General features: G+C 34.7%; 1 protein-coding gene across 1 annotated transcript in view; it reads right to left on the minus strand.

Moving 5' to 3' along the window:
• Window positions 1–530: 530 nt before the first annotated feature.
• Window positions 531–24180, minus strand: part of WDR36 (WD repeat domain 36) — a 42848-nt gene continuing 19198 nt past the window's right edge. Inside the window, exons 13-23 of the mRNA XM_046000882.1 lie at window positions 20426–20540; window positions 19782–19947; window positions 19446–19554; window positions 17284–17363; window positions 10167–10274; window positions 8031–8128; window positions 7506–7651; window positions 4094–4213; window positions 3830–3911; window positions 2239–2426; window positions 531–1082 (exon numbers count right to left, since the gene is read on the minus strand). Of these exons, the coding sequence (XP_045856838.1) occupies window positions 933–1082; window positions 2239–2426; window positions 3830–3911; window positions 4094–4213; window positions 7506–7651; window positions 8031–8128; window positions 10167–10274; window positions 17284–17363; window positions 19446–19554; window positions 19782–19947; window positions 20426–20540 (1362 nt within the window). The 3' untranslated portion in view covers window positions 531–932. The remainder of the gene's footprint in view (window positions 1083–2238; window positions 2427–3829; window positions 3912–4093; window positions 4214–7505; window positions 7652–8030; window positions 8129–10166; window positions 10275–17283; window positions 17364–19445; window positions 19555–19781; window positions 19948–20425; window positions 20541–24180) is intronic.

Consider the following 24180-nt stretch of genomic DNA (forward strand, 5'->3'; position numbering starts at 1 on the left):
ACCTTAGCTATACCCTTGAAAGCCTTTTTTTAGTAGCAAGGAAAGGGGACATACACAGGAGGCAAAGCAGCTTCCATGATGACCTCCCACACTTTTCCAGGTAGAGGAATTGTTTACTTTAATTCATATTTGCTCAAGTCTCAAGTCATGAAAACACTAAGAGAAACTGCCAGAGCTATCTGGTTCCACAATGCTTAGGAAAGAAAAGTATACAGGCAGTAGTTTCTTCCAAATAAAAAGGCATCAGTAAGGAAGAAACACTCTGAAGGGTATCTTCAATGGAATTTAGAATTTCCCTCCCTTCTCCTAGGTACCCATTCAGCTGTCTCCTACAGCAATTCACCTTCCTTATAAAATAACAAGTTCCTTTAGAAAGGCTCCAATGGAGAGAACACCAGGGTGGTGTTATAAACCTCATCTGTCACTGATATCCCAAAATGACCTTAGCAAATTCCTCTTCTGCATTATAAGAGGGCTGCACTAATGTCTGAGTCAATGCTCAATGATCCATGTTTTCATCAGAGGCCACCAAGGAAGGAAACATACCTTTTTATTTCATATCATGAAGACCCTCTTATAACTGTATCACATATCAGTTTTATCTTCAATTAGCAATGTTTTACAAGAAATACCTAACATCTCTTACATTACAGGTATTCAAAAAATAGGAGCTGATGACAACATTTCAGTCCTATACAAGTAACCGACATGAAGTGACTCAGAAAATAAGTCATTTGAGTAGATTCTATAAATCTTTAAAACAAAAAGCAAGTATAATTTTATTTCAAGAAAATATTTAGCATTTAAAGTGAAGAATGACTACTAGTTAGTAGTGCTGGCATTTATCTTCTTTTCACATGAAACTTGGAAAACAAGGTATGAGTTAAACTGAACCCATTTAATATAAAAGTCTTAGTCACTTAAATTTATTTTTATAACAAAGCACTTTTTATATAATTCAAAATACACATGCTTTGATTGAAGAGTGACTGTAAATGGATCCAGTTTTCTTCCACCTGTGATGACAACTTCGTCATTTCTTCTAGAAGTACTGGCTCTGAAGGAAGCATTTTAAGGTGTAACTGAAATAAAAAATATTATAATATTTAAGAAAGTTAAAATTTTGTTTTTCTAGATTCAACCTTCTTACCAAGGAACATCATAAGATACTACTCTGAATATTTTTTCTTTAGATGCTGGCTTATTACCAGTTCCCATTTCCTTCTCCTCTATCAAACTTTCTTATGAGTTCCTTTATGGTACTGTCCGTCTCTCCCTCAGTAGAACTGAACTCTCCTCCACCTAATGGATCTCTTGATACGAATCTAGAAACAAGGTCCCAGTTCTAACACTAACTCCCTATTTCTGTGCTTCTTTAGGTTTCTCCTTTCACTGAAACCCACTGGTAATGAATGATTGATGGCTCTCTACTTTAACTCCTAAGGATTAAAATAAATTTATACCCAGGAACTACAGTTCGTTTGGGAAAGGATACAGAGAAAATTTGTAGCATTTCTATTTTTTTCATCCTACATGCTACCATCTAAATATCTACTTTTTAAAATAATTTTGAATTAGATAAGTGAAAACTCATTTTATATATTATTAATGGGACAGAGGAAGCATTGTATCCATTAACACTAAAAGTCAACATCATCTACTTCCTTCAATATAATATACCACTGAAATAAACATGAGTTCTCCATTATGTTAGTCATAAAAACAATTGCTCTTGACAAATCACCTGAAACCCCTTTGGCCAGGACAGAAGTATTTTGATTCTACCAGCAGAAAAAAAGCAAAAACAAAAACAAAAAAACCGAAATCTAATTTTCTCTTCATGATCATAGAAAAACTACCAAAATACAATGACTTAAAAAAGTTAATAGTTCAGTATACTGAATCAAATGGATAACACAGAAAAGTCAGGGGGATGAGTCAAATTGTGCCAAGTAAAAGAAAAGACTACAAAGCTGTACTATTTAGCTATCCAATACAATAACCACTAGGTAAAGATGGCTATTTACATTTAAATTAATTAAATTTCTATAAAATAAGAAATCCAGTTTCTTAGTCACATTAGCCACATTTTTCAGTGCTCCGGAGCCAAATGTGTCAAGTGGCTGCCACACTGGACAGTGTGGATAGAGAACTCTGCCATCTCTGCAGAAAATTCTATCAGACAACATTAGTCTAAGGGAAGGCAAGCTGAAAAGTACCGTGTTTCATTAGACTTACCTTTAGAAACAGTGCAAGATATGCCTGGGCTAACTCAAAATCACGCTTCCTGTCCAACATCATCCCGATCATTTTTAAGAAGCTCTGCATAACTTCTACAGATCCACCACAATCAGGAGACAGGCTTCGCAGCTCTGTTTCAATTCCTGATGGGCCTAATTCTTTCAGAAGGTTAAGAGCAGCTTCATCTGCATTAAGTTTTAAGAAGAATCCAGTTATTACCTACAATCACGTCACTTAGGAAACTAGAGTTTCATTTCATACCCAAGCAACATATTTTTAAATTACACAGGAAATTCTTTCTATGGCTTTATTTTTTCCTGCTAAGTAGTAAAATGAACTCCAAGTTAAATAAAAATCAGTACAAATGATGAGAGCAATACAATAAGAAGTACTTAAAGCACTAAATTTTTGCATTTAAGTTTTCTTTTCCTGTTGCTTAAGCTGTTAAAGAAAATCTAATTAATGCCTAGTGACAGATACTTCAAGATGGTCTTACATCAATCAGATAGTCACACAACAATCAGAACAAATACAAATATGAGAAGGCTGTAAGGTACATACCAAATTATTAGAGTAGTAGTATGGAGAATAGGATGAGGTGGGGGAATTTATTTTTCTTTCCTTTTATTGTTATAAAATTTTTTAAAGTACCAGATGATTATTAAGAAATACTAACAATACAGAAATATCTAAGAGGGGGAACAATTCCACCTTAGTCTTACATACCCCAAATTTACTCCTTTTCTCTAGAAATAAGCATTTCTGTTTTATATGCATCATAAGAATACATTTCTATACACTTACTATTCTGTAACAGGTATTTGATATTACAATGGCAATGACTGTGCTTTTAGCTTTTAGAAAAGAAGTAACACCAACGACAAAACTCTAACAAATTTTATTTTCTGTCCTTCAGTCTATACTAAATAATAGTGCTTTTCTTCTTTGTCTCTCCAGAAAATAACAAGTTACTTCTTTACGATCTTGCTATTCTTTAGTCTACAATGGCCCATCAGCACCATTATTTGACTTTTGCCAAGGTGGACTCAAGTGATGCTGGTATGAAAACAAAAGCATTTGGATCCCAAAAATAAGAGGATAAATCAAACAGGAGAGTGACTGTGATTCTGTTAATTGCTTATAGTTCTTATTATTTATCATTATTAGCTAGAGGTTGTAGCTTTCAAAATTTAAATGTATTAAGAATAAATACATTTTAAATTACCTTAATGGGATAACTTGGGAATATCTAAAAACCACCTAAGGCAAGTCTCTGCTGTATTATAAACTGTATTTGTAAGTAAAAATAAAGAAAGGGGGGGACCACTAATTTTCCATATAGAAAGTGTGAAATGTTCTCAAAAGGTAATTATAATATTGATACTCATCCAAGTTTAGTGTTACTTGTTTAACATAACAGTACAAAAGCTAAAATTATTTCACATTAAAATCAAAATTTCAATCCTTTAAAGATTTTACTCTTTTCTTTGAGTTACTGAAAAATCTGCTAATATACCATTCAATTTCTCTTCATATAAAGTATAATATATTGATGCTATTTGGTAAAAGATTTTATAATTTAACTTACATTTATTATTTACTAGTCCTTCTTCAAGTTTCAAGCAGAATTCTGATTTTTGAGCCAAAATTCCAAGATTTACCACTTTAGACTTAAACAAAAACAAATATACATTATTGCAAAAATACAAGTGTAACAAAAAAATTATAGCTTATAATTAAAAGCTGTCATTAATTTACTGTGTATCTTAATACTAGGTCTTGATAAAGAATTACAAATGCAGAACACAAAACACACCCTTTATACTTAAGAATCCTCCAATTTTGTTTTTACCTGATGGGGATCATTATTTTGCTCAGGTGCAGCATATCTGGGTACAAGGCCAGGAACCGTTGGAATAAAAAATGGTGCTGATTTGGGTACTTTGGGTGGTTCCTTTGGTTTATTCTTTTTCTGATTAAGAGAAAATGAGAAAGTGAAAAAGACTAATAAGTCCTTGCCAACAGTTTCTAATACTTAATTCCAAGTCAATTTTAAAACAAAGTGCAAAAAGTAAAAAGAAGGAACGAAACTTTCTCAAATTTGAATGCCAAAATAAAATGCCAACTGATGAATATCACAGATATCTTTATACTAGGGTTCTCAAGGCAGACCTCTAGTACCCTTGCTGATAAAGCAGAAGAAAAATGACAAGGTTCAGGAGAAGCTCTCAGAGCTCTCATTTTCCTCAAACATGATTTACATGAATATTTAGGTAAAGAAGTAACAAGCAACTTTGAACTTCTACAATCTTTTTCACAAAATGGACTAGAAAACAAAACTTATGTAAATGCTCAACAGTTTCTTACATTTTTTTTTTTTTTCTCCAAAAGATATTTGGAGCCAGAGGTAGACTTTGCCATTAGAAATAATTTGGTGAAATTTTCTTAGGAAGAATAGCCCTGATTCTTCTAGTTCGTTGGAATTTCTATTGATTTTTCCTTCGTACTTTTTGTCTTTAAAAAGCAAAAGAACACTATTACTCATTTATAAAATATTTTAAGTGTTAGTAAAATTCTATCAGGAAAACCTCCATTTGAATTCCTACCGACAGAATTTAGTTTTGGAGACCACATGCTACACGTCACTCACTACCTCATGAGTATCTGATGAAAGAGCCTTTCTATGGTAAACTGCCTAATAAAGGATTCTCACAATTTTACCTTACACTATTCCTCTTCCATTCTTTAGGGGCTATTATACAAGAAATATTTGTTTTTTGAAAGAAAACCAAGGATACTCATGGCCTTGTGGAGCCACAGCATAAAAGAAAGTTACTACATGAAAGCAGGACAAGGTACTGCCAAATGCAGAGTAAGCATGGCCCTTCTTGGGGGTGTGGAGACTGCAGAATGAGTCACAGTTATGCTTCTAACTCACTGTTCTTGAGTTAGAAGGGACAGAGTCACTGAGTTGTAGATAAGAACAGAAGGCTTTTATAAACATTCGGGTGCACGTGCCCCTTCGGATCACTACATTTGTATCTTTAGGGTAAATACCCAGTACTGTGATTGCTGGGTTGTAGGGTAGCTCTATTTTCAACTTTTTGAGGAACCTTCATACTGTTTTCTGTCTACAACAGCCAAACTATGGGAAGAACCTAGATCCATCAACAGATGAACGGATGTCCATCAACAGATGAATGGATAAAGATGTGGGATGGATAGATAGATAGATATACACACATATGCACAATGGAATACTATGCAGCCATCAAAAGAAATGAAACCTTGCCATTTGCAATGACGTGGATGGAACTAGAGGGTATTATGCTGAGCAAAATAAGTCAAACAGAGAAAGACAATTATCATACGATCTCTCTGATATGAGGAATTTGAGAGGCAGGGTGGGGGGTTGTGAGGGGTAGGGAAGGAAAAAATGAAACAAGATGAGATCAGGAGGGAGACAAACCATAAGAGACTCTTAATCTCAGGAAACAAACTGAGGGTTGCCAGGGAGAGAAGGGGTAGGAGAGGCTGGCTAGGTTATGGACATTGGGGAGATAAGTGCTATGGTGAGTGCTGTGAATTGTGTAAGCCTGACGATTCACAGATCTATATCCCTGAGGCAAATAATACAGTATATGTTAATAATAATAATAATAATAAAAGAACAGAAGGCCTTTGCAGGTCCACAGAGCTCTGGAAATGGTCTAATCTCACAAGGAAAACCAAAAGGAGAAAAGTTACCCACAGGACAGATACAGAAAATCTAACTTCTATCATTCAGTAAGAAATAAAAATATTGGAGATGTTAGTGTATTTCTTCCATAAAGATCATTCACTCAGGTTTCTAAATAAGATTTTTTTTTTTAAGATTTTATTTATTTATTTGACAGAGAGATCACAAGTAGGCAGAGAGGAAGGCAGAGAGAGAGAGAGGGAAGCAGGCTCCCCACTGAGCAGAGAGCCCCATGTGGGGCTCCATCCCAGGACCCTGAGATCATGACCTGAGCTGAAGGCAGCGGCTTTAACCCACTGAGCCACCCAGGTGCCCCTCTAAATAAGTTTTTATGCAGAACAAAACTGTATATAAGCAAGGAATAGAGTAGTCCAAAACCTTAGCTCAATTAATTGGGCTAATTATTTTGATTGCTCCATTTCACACTGATCTACTTGGACTTTTTAATGCATTGCTTTTAAAGCTATCCCATAAAGTACTGCCTTTATAGCTGACACACTGGACAACATGATGGAGAGATTTTACAACTATGTTCCTACACCACATACTTTAAAGCTAACGTCCAATCTCTCAAAAAGTGAGCAAGTAAAAAGAAGCATATTTAACTTCTGAGAGGAAAATTAACACGTGAAAACTCTTTCCTTACCCGAGACACACATATCTTTTCTGGTGCTAAGTAATCAGCTACAAAACAAATCTTGTCATAGTTATCTATGTCAATTCTTCACATTTATGCCCGGCCTAGCATGTGATTTAACACACACATAACCACTAGTGGATATGAATATGTATCTATCTAACCAATCAAGTTGCATAAAACAATACTTCCCGTTACTATCAGAGGATAATCTTTAAAGTTTTCTACTCTAGTTTATTCCTTTCAATTACTTTTGCTACTCACAAATGGGGATCATAAAATATACTTTGAAAAACACTAATTTATGCCATAATTATCCTTTTTTCATGTAAAACTATAAATTCCTCAAAGACAAAGGGGCTAGGTTTTTTTCCACTGCTGTTGTCCTTGGGACATAACCTAGTGATTAGTTCATATTAAGTTATATGCCTGGACTCAACACAGCAAGCTATAAAAATTTTCTTGGAGTTGACAGAGTAAGGTATGGAATGGTAAAGGGTAGCTAAAGTTTAATTAAAGACCAGAGAAAACTCTTCTAGTCCCCAAACGCCTAGCAATAGAAATATCACACATCATGGCGGCAACTTTTTTTCCTCATTTTTGTAAGTTAAAAAAAGTTTATTAGGTTAGATTTAAAACATCTAATTTTTAAAGATTCTGCAGTTGCAGGCTATACTTTTGCTCAGTGCCCTCAAAGTCAATTACTATAGAGAAAGAATCCTATAATCACACTAGACCAAACAGCCTTCAACTAAATGATATTTTCTACTACCTTAGGCTTTAACTGTTGCTTCTGAAACGCTCCAAGTAGAGGAAGCTATCTCTAGTAAAGAAAATGTTTCTCGAATATGTCTTTAGGGACCAGTATTAAGTGTACTACAGCATTACCTTAATAACATCAAGATTAAGAAGGTTTTTCCACCGTGATTCAGGGAGGAGTGATAGAGTCACCAACTGCTCATTCAACTGTTCTGGAGACTCATACTCTATCATTTCATCACTTGGTTCTATGGTTTCTTCCAATAATTCCACATCTTAAAACAAAAAATTTTCAGGTAAAACAAATTAATGCAGAATGAGATTTTTATCATATAAAAAGGAACTTACTTTATTCCAAATCCATTAGTATTTCATAACATGTCCACTGAGCAGAGCCTTATAAACTATTGACTTTATTTCCTCATCTTCTCATATTATCTACAACTCCCATCACCAGACCCACTGGTATACTATTTAATTTCTCATCAATACCACGTCAATTATATTTTTGCATTAATTAATGAAGTCATTCAAAATATTTACTATCAGTTAGAAAAATACTTTAATTGAATGCATTAAACTCTACCTTCAGTAGTGATATCCCTCAAGTTAGGTTTATGATATTACACGTCAAAACTACTATTTTGTGATTACCTTGGGTTTGACAAGTACCAGGAAGCATCACTACTGAAGGAACATAATCTGTGGGAAGTGGCCGTAGTGAAACAACTGAATACAGGGAAATATTGGACCTAAGAAATAAACATACAAACAATATTTTAAAGCTTATAAAAACAGATTTTTTCAGAGAAACTTCAATTACTGGTAATAATCACTACTATCTTACACTTGGCTTCAGATTCCAATCACAAAAGTTAAAAAAATCTAAAAGACAATATTAATTTGAAAATGCCTTGATTCATGTTAGAGATGTCATTATAAGAAAGTTGTGCATAGGGGTGCCTGGGTGGCTCAGTGGGTTAAAGCCTCTGCCTTCGGCTCAGGTCATGATCTCAGGGTCCTGGAATCAAGCCCTGCATCGGGCTCTCTGCTTAGCGGGAAGCCTGCTTCCCTTCCTCTCTCTCTCTGCCTGCCTCTCTGCCTACTTGTGATCTCTGTCAAATAAATGAAAATCTTAAAAAAAAAAAAGTTGTGCATAAATATTATTTATTAATAGAGTCTTTATTTTTATTTTTTATTTTTTTAAAGATTTTATTTATCCGACAGACAGAAATCACAAGTAGGCAGAGGCAGGCACAGAGAGAGGGGGAGGCAGGCTCCCTGCCGAGCAGAGAGCCCGATGCGGGGCTCGATCCCAGGACCCCGGGATCATGACCTGAGCCGAAGGCAGAGGCCTCAACCCACTGAGCCACCCAGGCGCCCCAATAGAGTCTTTATTTTTAATGTAATACAAAAAATATTTGAGAGATCAGTAGTGGATAATACTTTTATAAGATAACATAACCTCCATATGTTTATATCATTTTGACAAATGGCAATCTCCATTTAGAGAAATCATAACTGAAGGAAAGATGGAGTCAGACAGTTAAGTCAGAGAGAATATGCTGATTAGATTCTTTGGGTTGCTGAAGTTATGGACTTTCCCTTCTCTAGAATGGTCTTCTAAAGTAATTATGTTTCTGCTACTTAACCCTGTAGCATGGCCTTGGATGACTCATCAAGATGTAGATACCACTCCCAAAGAGGGGTAATCAGATTTTCTTTCACATACATTATAATCTGGAATGTAAAATAATAATTGGGAATGTCAGGTTCTGAGTTACATTTATATATATATATATATATATTAATATATTATACTCTTGCTGAGGCCCCACAGATACTCTTCTCTTGTCTTGATTGTTCAAGCTTCTTAAATGCCAGGAAATACTCCACTTTGCATATTAAGGTGGCCAGAGTCCAATTTCTAAATATATATATTTATTTTCAAATCCTAAAAATCTAGTTATAAAATTTTTAAGGATTAATTTCCTTCTCTTCTTTAATAAGAAGAGTTAAAGGAATTAAACATGAGAACTCAGAAAATAGGTAAAATTTTTCTAGATCAAGATGATGGACCATTTATTTTGAACTCTTGCATGTTCATCATCACCACCATTATTATCTTTCCATGGTTATGCAGAGTTATGTAACTAGAATGAATCTTAGAAAGGATTTTGACCATACTTATGGCTTATTTTGAAGATAAGGTAAGCTGAGTTGAAATGTTGGCCAAAGTTATAAAATGGTCCTGGAGCTGTGACAGGAAGGCCAGGGTCTAACTGGGGACTCCTCTTCCCTAACATTTCAAAATTCACTTAACCTTTCTGCAAATAAAAGCTGAATATGATAGGGGCGCTTGGGTGGCTTAGTTGGTTAACGGGTCAGCTCTCGATTTTGACTCAAGTCACAATCCTGGGGTCCTAGAATTAAGCTCTGCATCCAGCTCTGCACTCACTGGGGAGTCGGCTTGAGAATTCTCTCTCTACCCCTCCCCCAACATGCATTTTCTCTCTCTCTCTCTAAAATAAATATACCTTTAAAAAAAAGACAAATATGATAGGTAAAAATCAGTCATGTGGATTAGAATTTCACACTTGAGCAAAGATATCTAAATTATCAAGCAGATGTTGAATCAGTCACAAATTTATGGTGAATTAACTCTATGTGAAATTTCTATTTTATAAGTTAAAAAAAGAAAAGCTAAATGGCAATGTTAGCAACTATGATTTTCTGACAATATCATCGTCTTCCTCCTTACCGACAACAGAAATGTATGAAATAACTTACCAAAGATAAATTCCAAGGTGGTCCACGTGGGAAGTAGCCAGAAAGTCTCCAGTAGGAGACATAGTAACGTTGAGAGGAGCGGAGTCCAACAAAAAGCTGTCTATAAGGCTATAAAATGAATTACAAAGTTAAAGTATTTAAGCTCTACCAAAAAAGGACATAACTCACAAAATATATTTTTGCTAAAAGAACAAGGGATGAGACATGAAGAAAATACTCATTTTTGATTTTCACTAATCAATACCAGAAAGCTATCACTAATAAAGAGCTTTGTCAAGTAAATTAGTATGTAAAAATAATCTCTTTTAATAAGAAAGATGGAGAACATTAAATATACCAATTAACTGAAGAAAGAGTTTCAGCAATAGGGAAAATACTAGAGGAAATGCTCTATTTTTCTGGAATGCCATTTTGGCAGACTGACTTGGGGACAAATTCTGAAGATGTAACACATTTAAAATAAATCTAATTACCAGTACTTTCCTGTATTTTTGTTATTCCAGTAAAATTTTAAAAAGGCTTAGGCAAGAAAGGGAAGGAATAAAATAAAATGGCTGTAAATAAGAGAAAGAAAATAATGGAAAAAACTTTTGAGCACTTCTACCTATTTTCCAAATAGGTAACCTTAACTATATGTGAAACATATAGTTTCATAGTTATGAAAATTCAGTCTGTAGAGCATAATATAAAACAGCTTATGGAGGGGCGCCTGGATGGCTCAGTGGGTTAAAGCCTCTGCCTTCGGCTCAGGTCATGATCCCAGAGTCCTGGGACCAAGCCCTGCATCGGGCTCTCTGCTCAGCAGGGAGCCTGCTTCCTCCTCTCTCTCTGCCTGCTTCTCTGCCTACTTGTGACCTCTGTCTGTCAAATAAATAAATAAAGATCTTAAAAAAAAAAAACAGCTTATGGAAACCAGTCTCACAACTTTGAAACACTTGGAGGAGTTAAAAATTTGGGGAGGAATGAGGAGGAGTGATCACACCCAGGTAGGAGACAAAAAGAGGATTCTCAGGAGAACTAAATGATTGAGATAAGCCTTACAAATGAACAGGATCTCAGTGAATGTTGCTAGTAGAGAAAGTAGTTCCTGGTTGAGGGAAATGTGGAGGTAAAATAAGAGGAAATGCAATTGGGTACAAGCGAGAAGTGGTTTGGTACATAAGAGGTACATAAGCATAAGGCTGCAAATAACACCTTGAATACCAAACACTTGAGTTTGTTTTTATCTTTTAATCAGTGGAAAAGTCACTAAAGGCTTTTGAGCAAATAGTGGTGCAATCTTCACTTTCACAAGAAAATCTGCCATCAGAATGTGAATATATGTGAACGGGAAGTATAGTGAGATCATGGTAGCAGTCATCTAACCTAGCAATAAAGATCTGAACTAGAATGGTAGTGGCAGGAAATGAAACAAGGCAGATTTAAATAGCAAAAAGAAAGGTCTAACCTGGGGGCCGGGGTGGCTCAGTGGGTTAAAGCCTCTGCCCTCGGCTTGGGTCGTGAGGCTCGAGCCCTGCGTCAGGCTCTCTGCTCGGCGGGGAGCCTACTTCCCTCTCTCTCTCTGCCTGCCTCTCTGCCTACTTGTGATCTCTGTCTTTCAAATAAATAAATAAAAATCTTAAAAAAAAAAAAAGACAGAAAGGTCTAACCCACTGGCATCTTGCAGAGGAGGCTTCTTACACAGGCTGAGTGTGAGTACTTTGTATACTTTAAGATAAGCATACAGGTTGTAATCACAGCAAACTACATTATTCACTGAAGCCAATACATTATCCATGGGAAAGTACAACAAAACGACTGAAGTTTAAAATCCACATTAAGGGGCACCTGTGTGGCTCAGTTGGTTAAGCACCGGACTCGATTTTGGCTCAGGTCATAATCTCAGGGTCATGAGATGGAGTTCCATGTCAGGCTCCATGCTGGGCATGGAGCCTGCTTAAGATTCTCTCTCTCTCCCTCTCCTTCTGCCCCTCCCCCTGCTCTCTTTCTCTCAATCTCTCCTCCCCCCTCAAAAAAATTCCACGTTAAGTAAAACAAATAATTTCAAGAAAAAAAATAATAGCAGTTAATACTTTTTAGTGCTTCATGATAGGAAGTACCCTAAGCACTTGAGTCTACTTAATTTAATCCTCACAATCCTCTAAGGCAGATCTGTCCTTACTATAAGATAAAAAAAAAATGAGGTCCAGGAGATTTAAAAACCTGTTCAAGGTGGAAAGCAACCAAGCCACAAGCAGTCTGAACTCTTAATCACTGTAAATTTAGCAAAACTGGAAGTAAAGATACAATAAACAACTCAATAGTATATACAGACCCAGAGGATGCTTACGCTGGTGATTCATGGAACACAACTCTAAGCAGCTCAAATGTAAATGAAGACTGTCCTGTGGCAACATTGACTTGTTCATGATAAGATCTCTTTCTCAATTTGTTCAGAGTGATTTAAAATGTAACCTTTAAATAATGAATGCAAGATAAGAAAACAAGACTAAAATAAGGAGCACTGAAGATAACCAGTGAAGTGTGCTCAGGACAATGACTACTGTTTAATTCTTAGTTTGGGGAAAAAAGATGAGTAATAACCTGTCTGATTTCTGTTCAGAGGTACTTTGGAATCTCACAGGAATGGCTTCCCTTAGGGATTAAGGTGATTTGGGAAGAAAGGAAATATTTGCTAAACACTTATATGCCAGAGACAGTTAAATTATGTTAATTCACTTAATCCCAACAACCCAGAGCAGAAACATCTCTGTATATAGATGAAAATTGAACCTAAACACAACAATTTCAGATTTTACCATTTCTTGTGTCTTGTTTAATATTCATTAAAAGTTATGTGAGGGCTGAAATGTCCTAATACATTTAGAATCTGTTAAAAAGAGAATCTAATGCTTAAACAAATTTATTTTACTTGATACTGTAGTTATTTTGTCAAATTCTTTGTGCAACTTAATTTCCACAGCTGTTGTGTGTGGGTGGATTGGCTGTTCATTATGTAAAAGCATCAAATAGAGAAAGGTGGTTTCCACACACACAGTGGATTTTACACTGCCACATTAATTCATAAAGTGTTTATGGCTTAATAAAGGCTTAATCCCAGACCTAACTACCATATAGTCTTCTGCTGATACCACAAAATGAAAAGTCCTGGCTAAATTTTATTTTTTTGAGAGAACATTAATAAAATTCCCATTCTAATGGATCTGATTTTCAAGCACAGAGAACTGCATATACAGGTAACATTAAGAAATTTCTTTTCTTTTTAAAGATTTTTTTTTTAACTAACATATAATGTATTATTTGCCCCAGGGGTACAGGTCTGTGAATCATCAGTCTTACACACTTCCTGGCACTCACCATAGCACATACCCTCCCCAATGTCCATAACCCCACCACCCTCTCCCAGCAACTCTCTGTTTCATGAGATTAAGAGTCTCTTATGGTTTGTCCTCCTCCTGATCCCATCTTGTTTCATTTTTTCCCTCCCTGCCACCATGACTCCCCGCCCTGTCTCTCAAATTCCTCATATCTGAGAGATCATGATAATTGTTGTTAAAGATTTATTTTTAGAGAGAGAGAGCAAGACAGCACATACCCGTAAGTGCAGGGTAGGAGAGAAACAAGGTGAAAGAGTCTTAAGCAGACTCTGCACTGAGCACAGAACCCACTTTGGAGCTCAATCTCACAACGCTGAGATCATGACCTGAGCCAAAACCAAGAGTCAGATGCTTAATGACTACCTCACCCACATACCCCTAAGTAATTTCTGACTATATTCTAAACAATTGTAGACAGTGTCTAGATGTTCAATCTTCAAAAAGAGAGAATTACCTTACAAAGGTATCTTTAATGAATAGAATAAAAGATTTGGTTTTGCCTCAGTGAGAAAGTCCAAAACAATGTTCTATTCCAATTAATTTCATGTAATGGTCCACAGAAAGCAGGGGTCAGAGGGCAAGAAATAACAAAATGCAAAATTTTATTAAACTATTTACTTTTATAATTTTCTTATCCCAAAGGGGTTCAATTTGAACTTCTAATATATTAAAAACAACCAGATATAAGAGGTGGTAATGGTAGGGGATGGCAGATAATTTCAGAGATAAAAATTTCAATTTTGCTTCTCAGAGAATCTTACAAACACAAGAATATTTTTAGCATTTCAAACACTTTCAGGAAACTGCTCAGAATCTATGCAATTTGTTTTAGATAGGTACTACAACAGATGGATATACCCGTATGTTTGCTCAAAGATAGTCTGACTTTTCAGACCATGTAATAAGTAAATTCACTCTTTAAATATTTAACATGTTATAAAAATGATGAAACTGCTTACTGAAGAAAGAACTAGGAATATCCAAAGACTGCCCTGGTAACTGTGTTTTTGAAAAGGGGGAATCTGGGGCGCCTGGGTGGCTCAGTTGTTAAACGTCTGCCTTCAGCTCAGGTCATGATCCCAGGGTCCTGGGATCAAGTCCCACATCAGGCTCCCTGCTCTATGCGGGGCCTGCTTCTCCCTCTGCTGTGTTCCTTCTCTAGCTGTGTCTCTCTCTGTTGAATGAATGAATGAATGAATGAATGAATGAATAAATAAATAAATAAATTTTAAAAAAGAGGGGGAATCAAAAAACCCAACAGTTCCCTATGGCCATATGAACGAAATACTGATCTTCACTTCCTTATTACCTTCTACATTAACAAAATCAATTCACCCTTAGAATATGACACAACCAAGAAAAGTTGATTACTGCAACTATTGGGAAATCTGTTTCTTTCTCCTATGCTTATCATAGCAAAATGTCACTTAAAAACTATGCCACCTTGGGTAAATCATATCTCCAAGTCTCCATTTCCTCATTTGTAAAATGGGACTAATAACAGTACTACTACCTACAGCTATTAGGATATGAGGGAAGATAAAAATAAAAGCATATAAAGTGCCTGGCACTACTGCTAAGTGTTAGCTTAGTTGCAATTAGGCAGCATCAGTTGTGATACCGCTTTCCAAGCTCATAGCTGAACCATAAGCACTTATGTTTTTCTTTTTTAAAATATATTTTGGTTCAATCAATTGGTATACAAATTATTAATTTTCTTTTAACAATCCCTATGTGACTCATTTCTTGCTTGTGTGTCTCCCAACGTCCCTCTGTATTCACTTAATATTGTCTCAGTGCTCGTCTAAAAATAAAATATCAGAGAATGGAAAACCTGTCAGATTTAAATCTGTTCAGTTTTTTACTGAAGTAAGAATTTCAGCAAAAAGGCCAAGGTTGAATCAAAGACTGATAGTTTTGAATGCTACTTTCAGATCCTAATTCTTCCATTCCAAAGATAAACTTTTACCACTTCTAAAAAATATTTTGCCAATTTAGTACTAGTGAACAATAACCCATCTCTTCCACCTAATGTGAACTGAAACTAGAAAGGTAAGTGAAAAAGGCATTATGCCAACTCTGTTACTTGTACAACTTTCCTACTATAAAGAAATTCAATTATAATTTTCATTTTTAGAAGACAGGGAAAGTTCAAGGAACAACAGACTACCAATATTCCTCATGTAGCCTTCAAAAAAAGGGGTTTTTAAAAATTTAGGAAATACCAACTTTATGTGAACTAATTAAAGCCAGAAGACACAGCCAACTAATTAGATTTTGTTTTACTATATTTTAAGTGAAAAAGAGACACCTGTGGACAAGGGTCCCTAGTTATTAGAGCTGGACCCATTAGACACTGTTGCTGTGCATATTATAAATCTTGTATGTATACTGGATAGACAGCTGTGCCTCATTCCTGTATGAAACTTAAAGGGAAATGAGTACATCAGGGTTTTTCCTTTCTAAAGGTCAAATTGCTTTCAGGAATGAACTTATCAATTCCTGAGAAAAGAGGAAGTATAATTGGACAGAGCTTTATTTAGGAATATTTCAGAGGCTTAAAAAGTGCCATCTTCCTTCTCACTTTCCCCACCTTTCTTTATGGTATGTTCCTGTCAAAATGGACACTTCACTGTTCCATCACTACTTTCACACTCACCTAGGAAATTCTGTTAAGTGATACGATTTTAAACTGTGTCTATTCCTGTATAATTTTCAACAACAAAGTTAGCTCCCTTGCTCTCTCTCTGTAGGTCTCTACTGTTCAAATTATTTATCAGAAGTAGGAAGCCCCATGTACTGTTGAATCCTATTGGCTAGTATTTTGGCGAGAATTTTTGCGTCTGTGTTCATCAAGGATATTGGTCTGTAGTTCTCTTTTTTGGTGGGATCCTTGTCTGGTTTTGGGATCAAGGTGATGCTGGGAACAGGTGGTGGGTAATGGGGAGGGCACGTTTTGCATGGAGCACTGGGTGTTGTGCAAAAAGAATGAATACTGTTACGCTGAAAAAATAAATAAAATGGAAAAAAAAAAAAAAAGAAGTAGGAAATTTTTCTCTTTAAATGCTGTTTTTGTAACAAGTTTGACTATGAAACAGATTTCTGAACACTGCTGGGTTTTACCCAAATCTTTAAGAAACACATTTTCATTACTTTAAGGTATCTAAACCATCTTCTTTCAAAAATTATGTTAGAGGGGGAACCAGGTGGTGGGTAATAGGGAGGGCACGTACTGCATGGAGCACTGGGTGTTGTGCAAAAACAATGAATACTGTTACGCTGAAAAAAATAAATTAAAAAAAAAGACAAGAAAATTATGTTAGAGACATAAAATAAACAATATACACAAATTAAAGTTAGGGTTTTTAGACTTTTAAACTAAATTCAATATAAACAATGACAAAAACACACTCAACAGAGTTTGCAGTTCTAAAGTCGATCCCTATTTTGGAGTATCAAAAAGGTCAAATGAGCTTTCTTAAAGTTTATGCAACTTACTTCTATATCTCAATTTTGCAGGAGAGACTGCATTTTCCTTACTACTATCTTTTATAGCACTACTCCCTGCTGTTTAAAAGATCAAAAACACTCCAAGGACAAAATATAGTAAGGTCAGAAAAATCCCCAAATACATCCTCATTCAAAAGGGACATAACCATTAACTATAGGTAAAAGTTACAAGTAAAGGCAATGACTGAGAAATCTTCTGACAGAGGTTAGGGGTTTAAAAATAAACTCACCACCCAGATGGAAGGTCCCAAGTTCTAACAGAACAATCCATTGAAGCACTTATTAACCAACGACCATCAGGACTGAAAGTCTTCAAATTAAAAAAACAAACAAACAAACCATATATAATGTGTAAGTGCTTAATGTCTGGGTATTTAACAGCTTAAAGAATATAAGAAATGAAAGTAAGATGCAGGCTTCATGAAAAATAATTTTCATGAGTAAAATTTAGACTACCTTATTTTATAAAAAAGAAGGAACTATTTCTTATATACCACTGGTTGGATATAGGTAAGAGTTAAGTTTTTATACGAATTACATAAAGCTTTAAAAGTTAACAGTATCATCCAATTTTCCAGAGGAAAAGATTACTCCATAATCTTCTATACTTAGGAAACAGTTAACAAACTGACTACAAAACATTTTTAGCATAAAAATGCTATTTTGAGAACATTTAATTAGAAATATTTTGTTAGCCTAATTTCATTCATAAAGTTCTATGAAACAAAAGTTCCACTAAAGAGTCTATATATTAGACTGACTTTCTAAGAATCCAAAATGATTTTGAAGAATATAAATTCTCTTAAAATATTAAAGTCACTAAAGAATAACTTCTACTTTTACTTGTAGCTTCAGTTAAAAAACTTTTAAAATGATGTCTCATTTCCAAAATATAATTTAAAAACTACAGTAATCAGAATTTCAAAATAAATTTAAATAATAAACTACTTACGCTACCTTAAAGTAGATGTATTTGTTCTCTTGATATTAATATAAATAATATTTATATGATATAATAATATGATAATATAAAAATATGAAAAATAGCTCTCATTTTCCTGTAGCACATATGAGGCTTAGATCAGCTCGTATGTGAAAAAAGACCCCAGAACAAAAAACCAATTTTTATAATGGTAGATTATTTATCTAGGATTCTAAACACACCACAGGGATTATGACCATTCATATTAACAGATGATAATGGGATAAGCAGATTCCAATCTGTTCACTTGGTTGCAATGATATAGTGGAAACTCAAATCTTAAGGTACCATGAACCCAATTTACAGAATAGTGCACATTAACAAAGGATGGGGAAAAATGACTCTCAAAGATAAAGTCACATCATAAATCCTCACAGATTTCATTGAACAGGAGTAGCTTATTACTAAGTAGAAGATAATCCAGACACATAAGGTGAAAGTAATGTCTGCAAAGGAAAGAAATACAAAGAGCAAGCTAACACTGACTGCTTTCAAAAATGCATCCAAAAATTTCATCAAAATTACTCCACTCTACTCTATAGGTGCTATCGCAACAAATTCTGTCAATGGGTAGTTGATTCTGCCAATCTCCTATCTGCAGAACAACACAATTTCCTGACTTTTCCCCCTTATTTTAAGGAAATGGGTAACTATTACAAATTCTGATTTTTGGTGTGAGAACGGATAAATAAACGTAGCTGTTGGAATTGCCAGTGAATAGTTCAGATATTATTTTAATTTTTTCCTGTTTTCAAGTAAATTAAGGGGTCTGTAATTGATGAAAAAGAGCAGTATATATTTAATATAGTCCTCAGTATACACTTTTCAAATTATCATATCCCATTATATCATCTCACATATCCACTATAAGAACATAGTATCACATTACATATCATATCACATATCCTACTATGAGAATGTAATAGTAAGCTAAAATACATTTTTATTGATTAAACTCTTTCAGAGCTAAGAAATATAAACTAGAAATAACACTGAACTAGAATTAATCAGATACCAGATACTTCAGGTCCCTACTATTAATTTGTTACACATGCAGAAAATCAGAAATGAGTTTAATATTAAGTTAAAAATGATATACTTAGGTTTCAATAGGTCATTCATTCTCCAAAGTATATTTTAGCCTTATTTAGAGTTTAAGAGAAAAAGATGAACTCTGGGATTTATACTTTACCCATCTACCCTGATGGGATTAACTCCCTGAAAAATACTAAACTTGTTTCTTCTAAATTTTCTTTAAAAAATCTATTCTTTGAAAATTAGTTTCCAAATTATTTATCTTGAGTATCACATATGATAAATTTAATGCTACTAAAAGATAATAGTTATTTTTACACTAAAAAGAAACAAAATTTAGTCAAGTTCTATTTAAACATCAAAAGTTCATTTTACCAGGTCATTTATTTGGCCTTGGTGTCCAGAAAACTCTCTGACAATCTTCCTAGTTTCAATGTCCAGAACACTAATGGAAAAGTCATCCAAAGCAAGTCCCAGAATGCCACTAGTAAGATAAATACACAAGTTTTAATAAAAAACCAACAAACCTTTAACTAAAATCTCATTTTTATTTTGCTAATAATCAAGTATACCCGTGGGGAAATTAAGCAGAATTCTGTTCTTCTACATTAAATGTCTAATTTTCTCATTTGGTAAATTATGTACTCATATTAAGACTTTTACTAAAATCATCAAGAAGAAAATCCATAATCATTAAAGGAAAAACTTTACCTGTCTCTATGTAGCAGCATTATATTTGGAGATGAATCAAGGCTCATAGAATGGATTAAAATTTTGTTTTTAAAGTTCCAGAACTTGAGTAATCCTTCACTACCAGTTGTAATCGTCAACTGGTTTAATCCATCCACTGCAACACCTCTGACAGATCCTGTATGAGCTTTACAGCATATGTTAAAAGAAAAAAGAAATAAGAATTGGCAGTGCCTCTCTGAACACTACACAAAGTAATTCCTTCATTTAAATATCTAAGTTCCCTTAAAATCTTGAAATTAAGCTGGATTCCAGGGAAAAGGGAGATTATTATATTGCTCTAGCTAAAACAAACCCATCAGGTTGATGCTACAAAGGTTAAGATTTTCTGTTTAATGCAAGGGGAAGAAAACAAAAATTTTAATTTGTATAATATCCACTTTCCCCTAATCTATCAATGATTTCATTCTCTTTAAGTATTTCAACATGGTGTTTATAGCAGGTGTAATGGCAGTAACTGCCAGATAGGGTTGGCAATAACCCACCTACAACTTTAGCAAATGGCCTGGCACCCGAGAATTTAATAAATGCCTCAGACAGTTATTAGCCTTGTATCTTTCTACATTATTATTTTTTAAATAAGAAAAAGGAAAAAAATTCAATACCTTGTTCCTCACCAAAACTGCCTCGATGTATACCAGACTGCATGTTATATACATCTACAGCTCCTGATGAGAGACCAATTACAGCAAAGTTTCCACAAGAACTTATATCTACTGCCTTAGAAAGAAAAAAAAAATTTTAAACAATACAGAAAATAAGATTTCTACAGTACTTCATCCTTTACAAATATCTTTTTACCTATTAATTATCTCTTTAAAAAAAGAAGGATGCTAAATGAATTGCCTCATTAATTTTCTTAAACACAACGTAATTATATTTGGACATATAAGAAATATCTGCTTGATTCTATTTCCATTCTCTAAGAAGTATAAAGGAATATTATCCAAGAAAATAAAACATAACCAAAGTTAACTCAATTGAAATGTACAAACTTAGGAGAACTAAGAGTCTCATGCTCTACCGACTGAGCTAGCCGGGCCAAACTTAGGAGAACTATATTTCTGTTGGCCTTCCATTTTTAATTTATTCATAACAGTGCTAAAGTCAAAGTATTCCACTGCTTAATTTCTTTGTTACCTTACTTAAATAATTGCCTCTACAACTGATATAAAACTGAAAACATATCATTAGTTAGCTTATCCAAAGAAAAAGCCCAAAATACATTCATTATACACACTAGGAAGGGAATACATAAGATATTCCATAGAAAACATTTAGTTTGTAAGTAGTTTCTGTAAAATAAACTCATATTTTAATATTAAAATGTCACAGGGGCGCCTGGGTGGCTTGTTGGTTGGGCAACTGCCTTCAGCTTGGGTCATGATCCCATTGTCCTCGAATCAAGCCCCAAACTGGGCTCCCTGCTCAGCAGGAAGCCTGCTTCTCCCTCTCCCACTCCCAGCTTGTGTTCCCTCCCTCGCTGTGTTGCTTTCTCTGTCAAATAAATAAATAAAATCTTTAAAAATAATATTAAAATGTCAGTATTGTATTAACAAGATGTCTTTTTTCCTATGTTAAAAAGTGAGACTAGATATGTACTAGATAGCCAGAGAAATCCCTGATTGCCACCGTGTGTCAATCAGATATCATTGATAAAATGATAATTGAAAAGATAATTGAAAAACCTGGTGAATTTATACTTAAAGAGAGATGACTTTTAATACCTATAAGAAAATTTTTTTTTTAAGGTTTTCTTTCTTTCTTTTTTTTTTTTTTTTTGACGGAGAGAGATCACAATTAGGCAGAGAGGCAGGCAGAGAGAGGGGTGGGGGGAAGCAGGCTCCCCGCCAAGCAGAGAGCCCTATGTGGGGCTTGATCCCAGGACCCTGGGATCATGACCTGAGCTGAAGGCAGAGGCTTTAACCCATTGAGCCACCCAGGCACCCTTAAGAAAATATTTAATAGAGGCTATTAATTGTGCAAAGAAGCATGTAACTGAAAACCAAGTCAAGAAAAATTTACATAGCATTCTCAGAAGTATGTTCCATTACATATATATTTTTCTAGGTAATTATAGTGTATTCCTTAAAAAACATTTTAGGCAGGAAATTATGGACTCATTTTTTTTAAAAAATTTTATTTATTTGAGAGACAGAGAGAGAGAGCATGAGAGGAGAGAGGTCAGCAGGAGAAGCAGACTCCCTGCCAAGCAGGGAGCCTGATGCAGGACTCAGTCCCGGGACTCCGGGATCATGACCTGAGCCGAACGCATTCACTCAACCAACTGAGCCACCTGGTGCTCCAAATTATGGACTAATCTTAAAAAATATCCTATTTTCCTAAGTAGAACACATATACAATCTTACCTATTTTGAATAACTTATAAATATTTATGCTATGTTATATAGTTATGCTCTCAGAAACTAATGAAGATATTTGGCTATATCCTTCAAGTAATAAAGGCCCCTAGAATTTGCATTTATTTTAATATTATTTATTACTGTTAATGGGCCTGTTTCTGGCTCCTCTTCTAATTTAGTCATGATCTATAATCAAATAAAGCAATTATAAAAAATGAATAAGCTGAGAGAATTACCTTGGGTAACAAACTGTACTTTAAGCACAGATCTCTGATGAATACTTTTGTTTGTTACTTATTGGTTACTGGTTTTGTTCCAAGTAGCTTTCTGTTTGCCAGACAAATGACTCAGCACCAGTTAAGTATCATTGTATATACATAAACTAGATGTTACATGAGTGATCACTGTAAGCTATGAGTTGTTAACATAGGTCCTAGAAGGAGTGGTTGTAGGTTCAAATTCCAGCTCTTTCATTTACTAGCTTTGCTGACCTTAGGCATGTTCATCATTATTACATTAAGCCTCAATTTTATTGTCTATAAAAAAAGGCTAACGACAGACAATATCATAGGACTGTTGCAAAGATAATATAAAATAATACATGTTGGGCATAAAGCCTGGGAGAAAGTAAGCACACAAAAAAATGCTGGCTGTAATTATTATTACCACTACTAGTACACAGCTACTCAAAACTGTGTAGGTAAACTTAAGAAGCTTAAGATAAAATCTCTATGATTCTGAAAATAGTACAAGTACTTAAAACAGGACTTTGTACTGTGGAGAATAGAGCATACACACTTACAAAAAACTATGTTCAAATAGGATCAGATGTGGAATTACACTTTTAATAAGTGAGCAATAGAGGTGCTCTATTAAATCTAATTAACTAAATAACTATTAAATCTAATTAAGTTCAGCAAGATTTCAATGTACTAGCAATGAACAAAACAAAATTAAGGAACGAACTCCATTCATATTAGCATTAAGAACAGTAAGATAGGGACGCCTGAGTGGCTCAGTTGGTTAAGCGGCTACCTTTGGCTCAGGTCATGATCCCAGCGTCCTGGGATCGAGTCCCACATCGGGCTCTGTGCTCCGCAGGAAGCCTGCTTCTCTCTCTGTCTCTGCCTGCTACTCTGTCTGCCTGTGCTCGCTCTTGCTCTCTCTCTCTCTCTCTGACAAATAAATAAATAAAAATCTTAAAAAAAAAAAAAGAAAAAGAAGAGTAAGATACCAGGAAAAACTTAACCAAAGAAGTATGAGACTTGTACACTGACAACTCCAAAATATTGCTGACAGAAATTAAAGCTCTAAATAAATGGAAAAACATCACATGTTTGTTGATCAGAAGTAATGTTAAGATGATAATGCTCCTCAAATTGATCTATGGATCAACAAAACCTGTATCAAAATCCTAGCTGCTTTCATTGCAGAAATTGACAAACAGATCCTAAAATTCACCTGGAAATGCAAGAGACCAAAACTGCCAAAACAATCTTGAAAAAAGAACAAACTTGGAGGATTCAATCTTTGATTTCAAAATTTAATACAAAGATACCTTAGTCAAGACAGTATGGTACTGACTAACAACAGACATATAAAACAGAAGAGAATGGAGAAATCCAGAAATAAACCCTTACATTCTCATCAAATTTATTTTTGGTGAACATGAGAAGACTATGCAATGGGGTAAAGAATATAGCCTTTTGAATATGATGCTCTGACAACTAGATTCCGAATGCGAAAGAATAAACCTGGACCTCTACGTTACACCATACATAAAAATTAACACAAAAAGGATCACCGATTTAAATTAAGAGCTAAAATTATGAAAGTCTTAGGTCAAGTCACAGGGGTAAATCTTCATGGCCCTCAGTTAGGCAATGATTTCTCAAAACCCACAGGCAATTAAGAAAAAAAAGACAGGCTGGACTAAATCAAAATTAAAAACTCTTCCACTGAAAACGATATCAATAATAAAATGAAATGGCAGCCCA

Source organism: Meles meles, chromosome 3 (genome assembly GCF_922984935.1).
Source record: "Meles meles chromosome 3, mMelMel3.1 paternal haplotype, whole genome shotgun sequence".
In the NCBI taxonomy this organism is placed as follows: Eukaryota; Metazoa; Chordata; class Mammalia; order Carnivora; family Mustelidae; genus Meles; species Meles meles.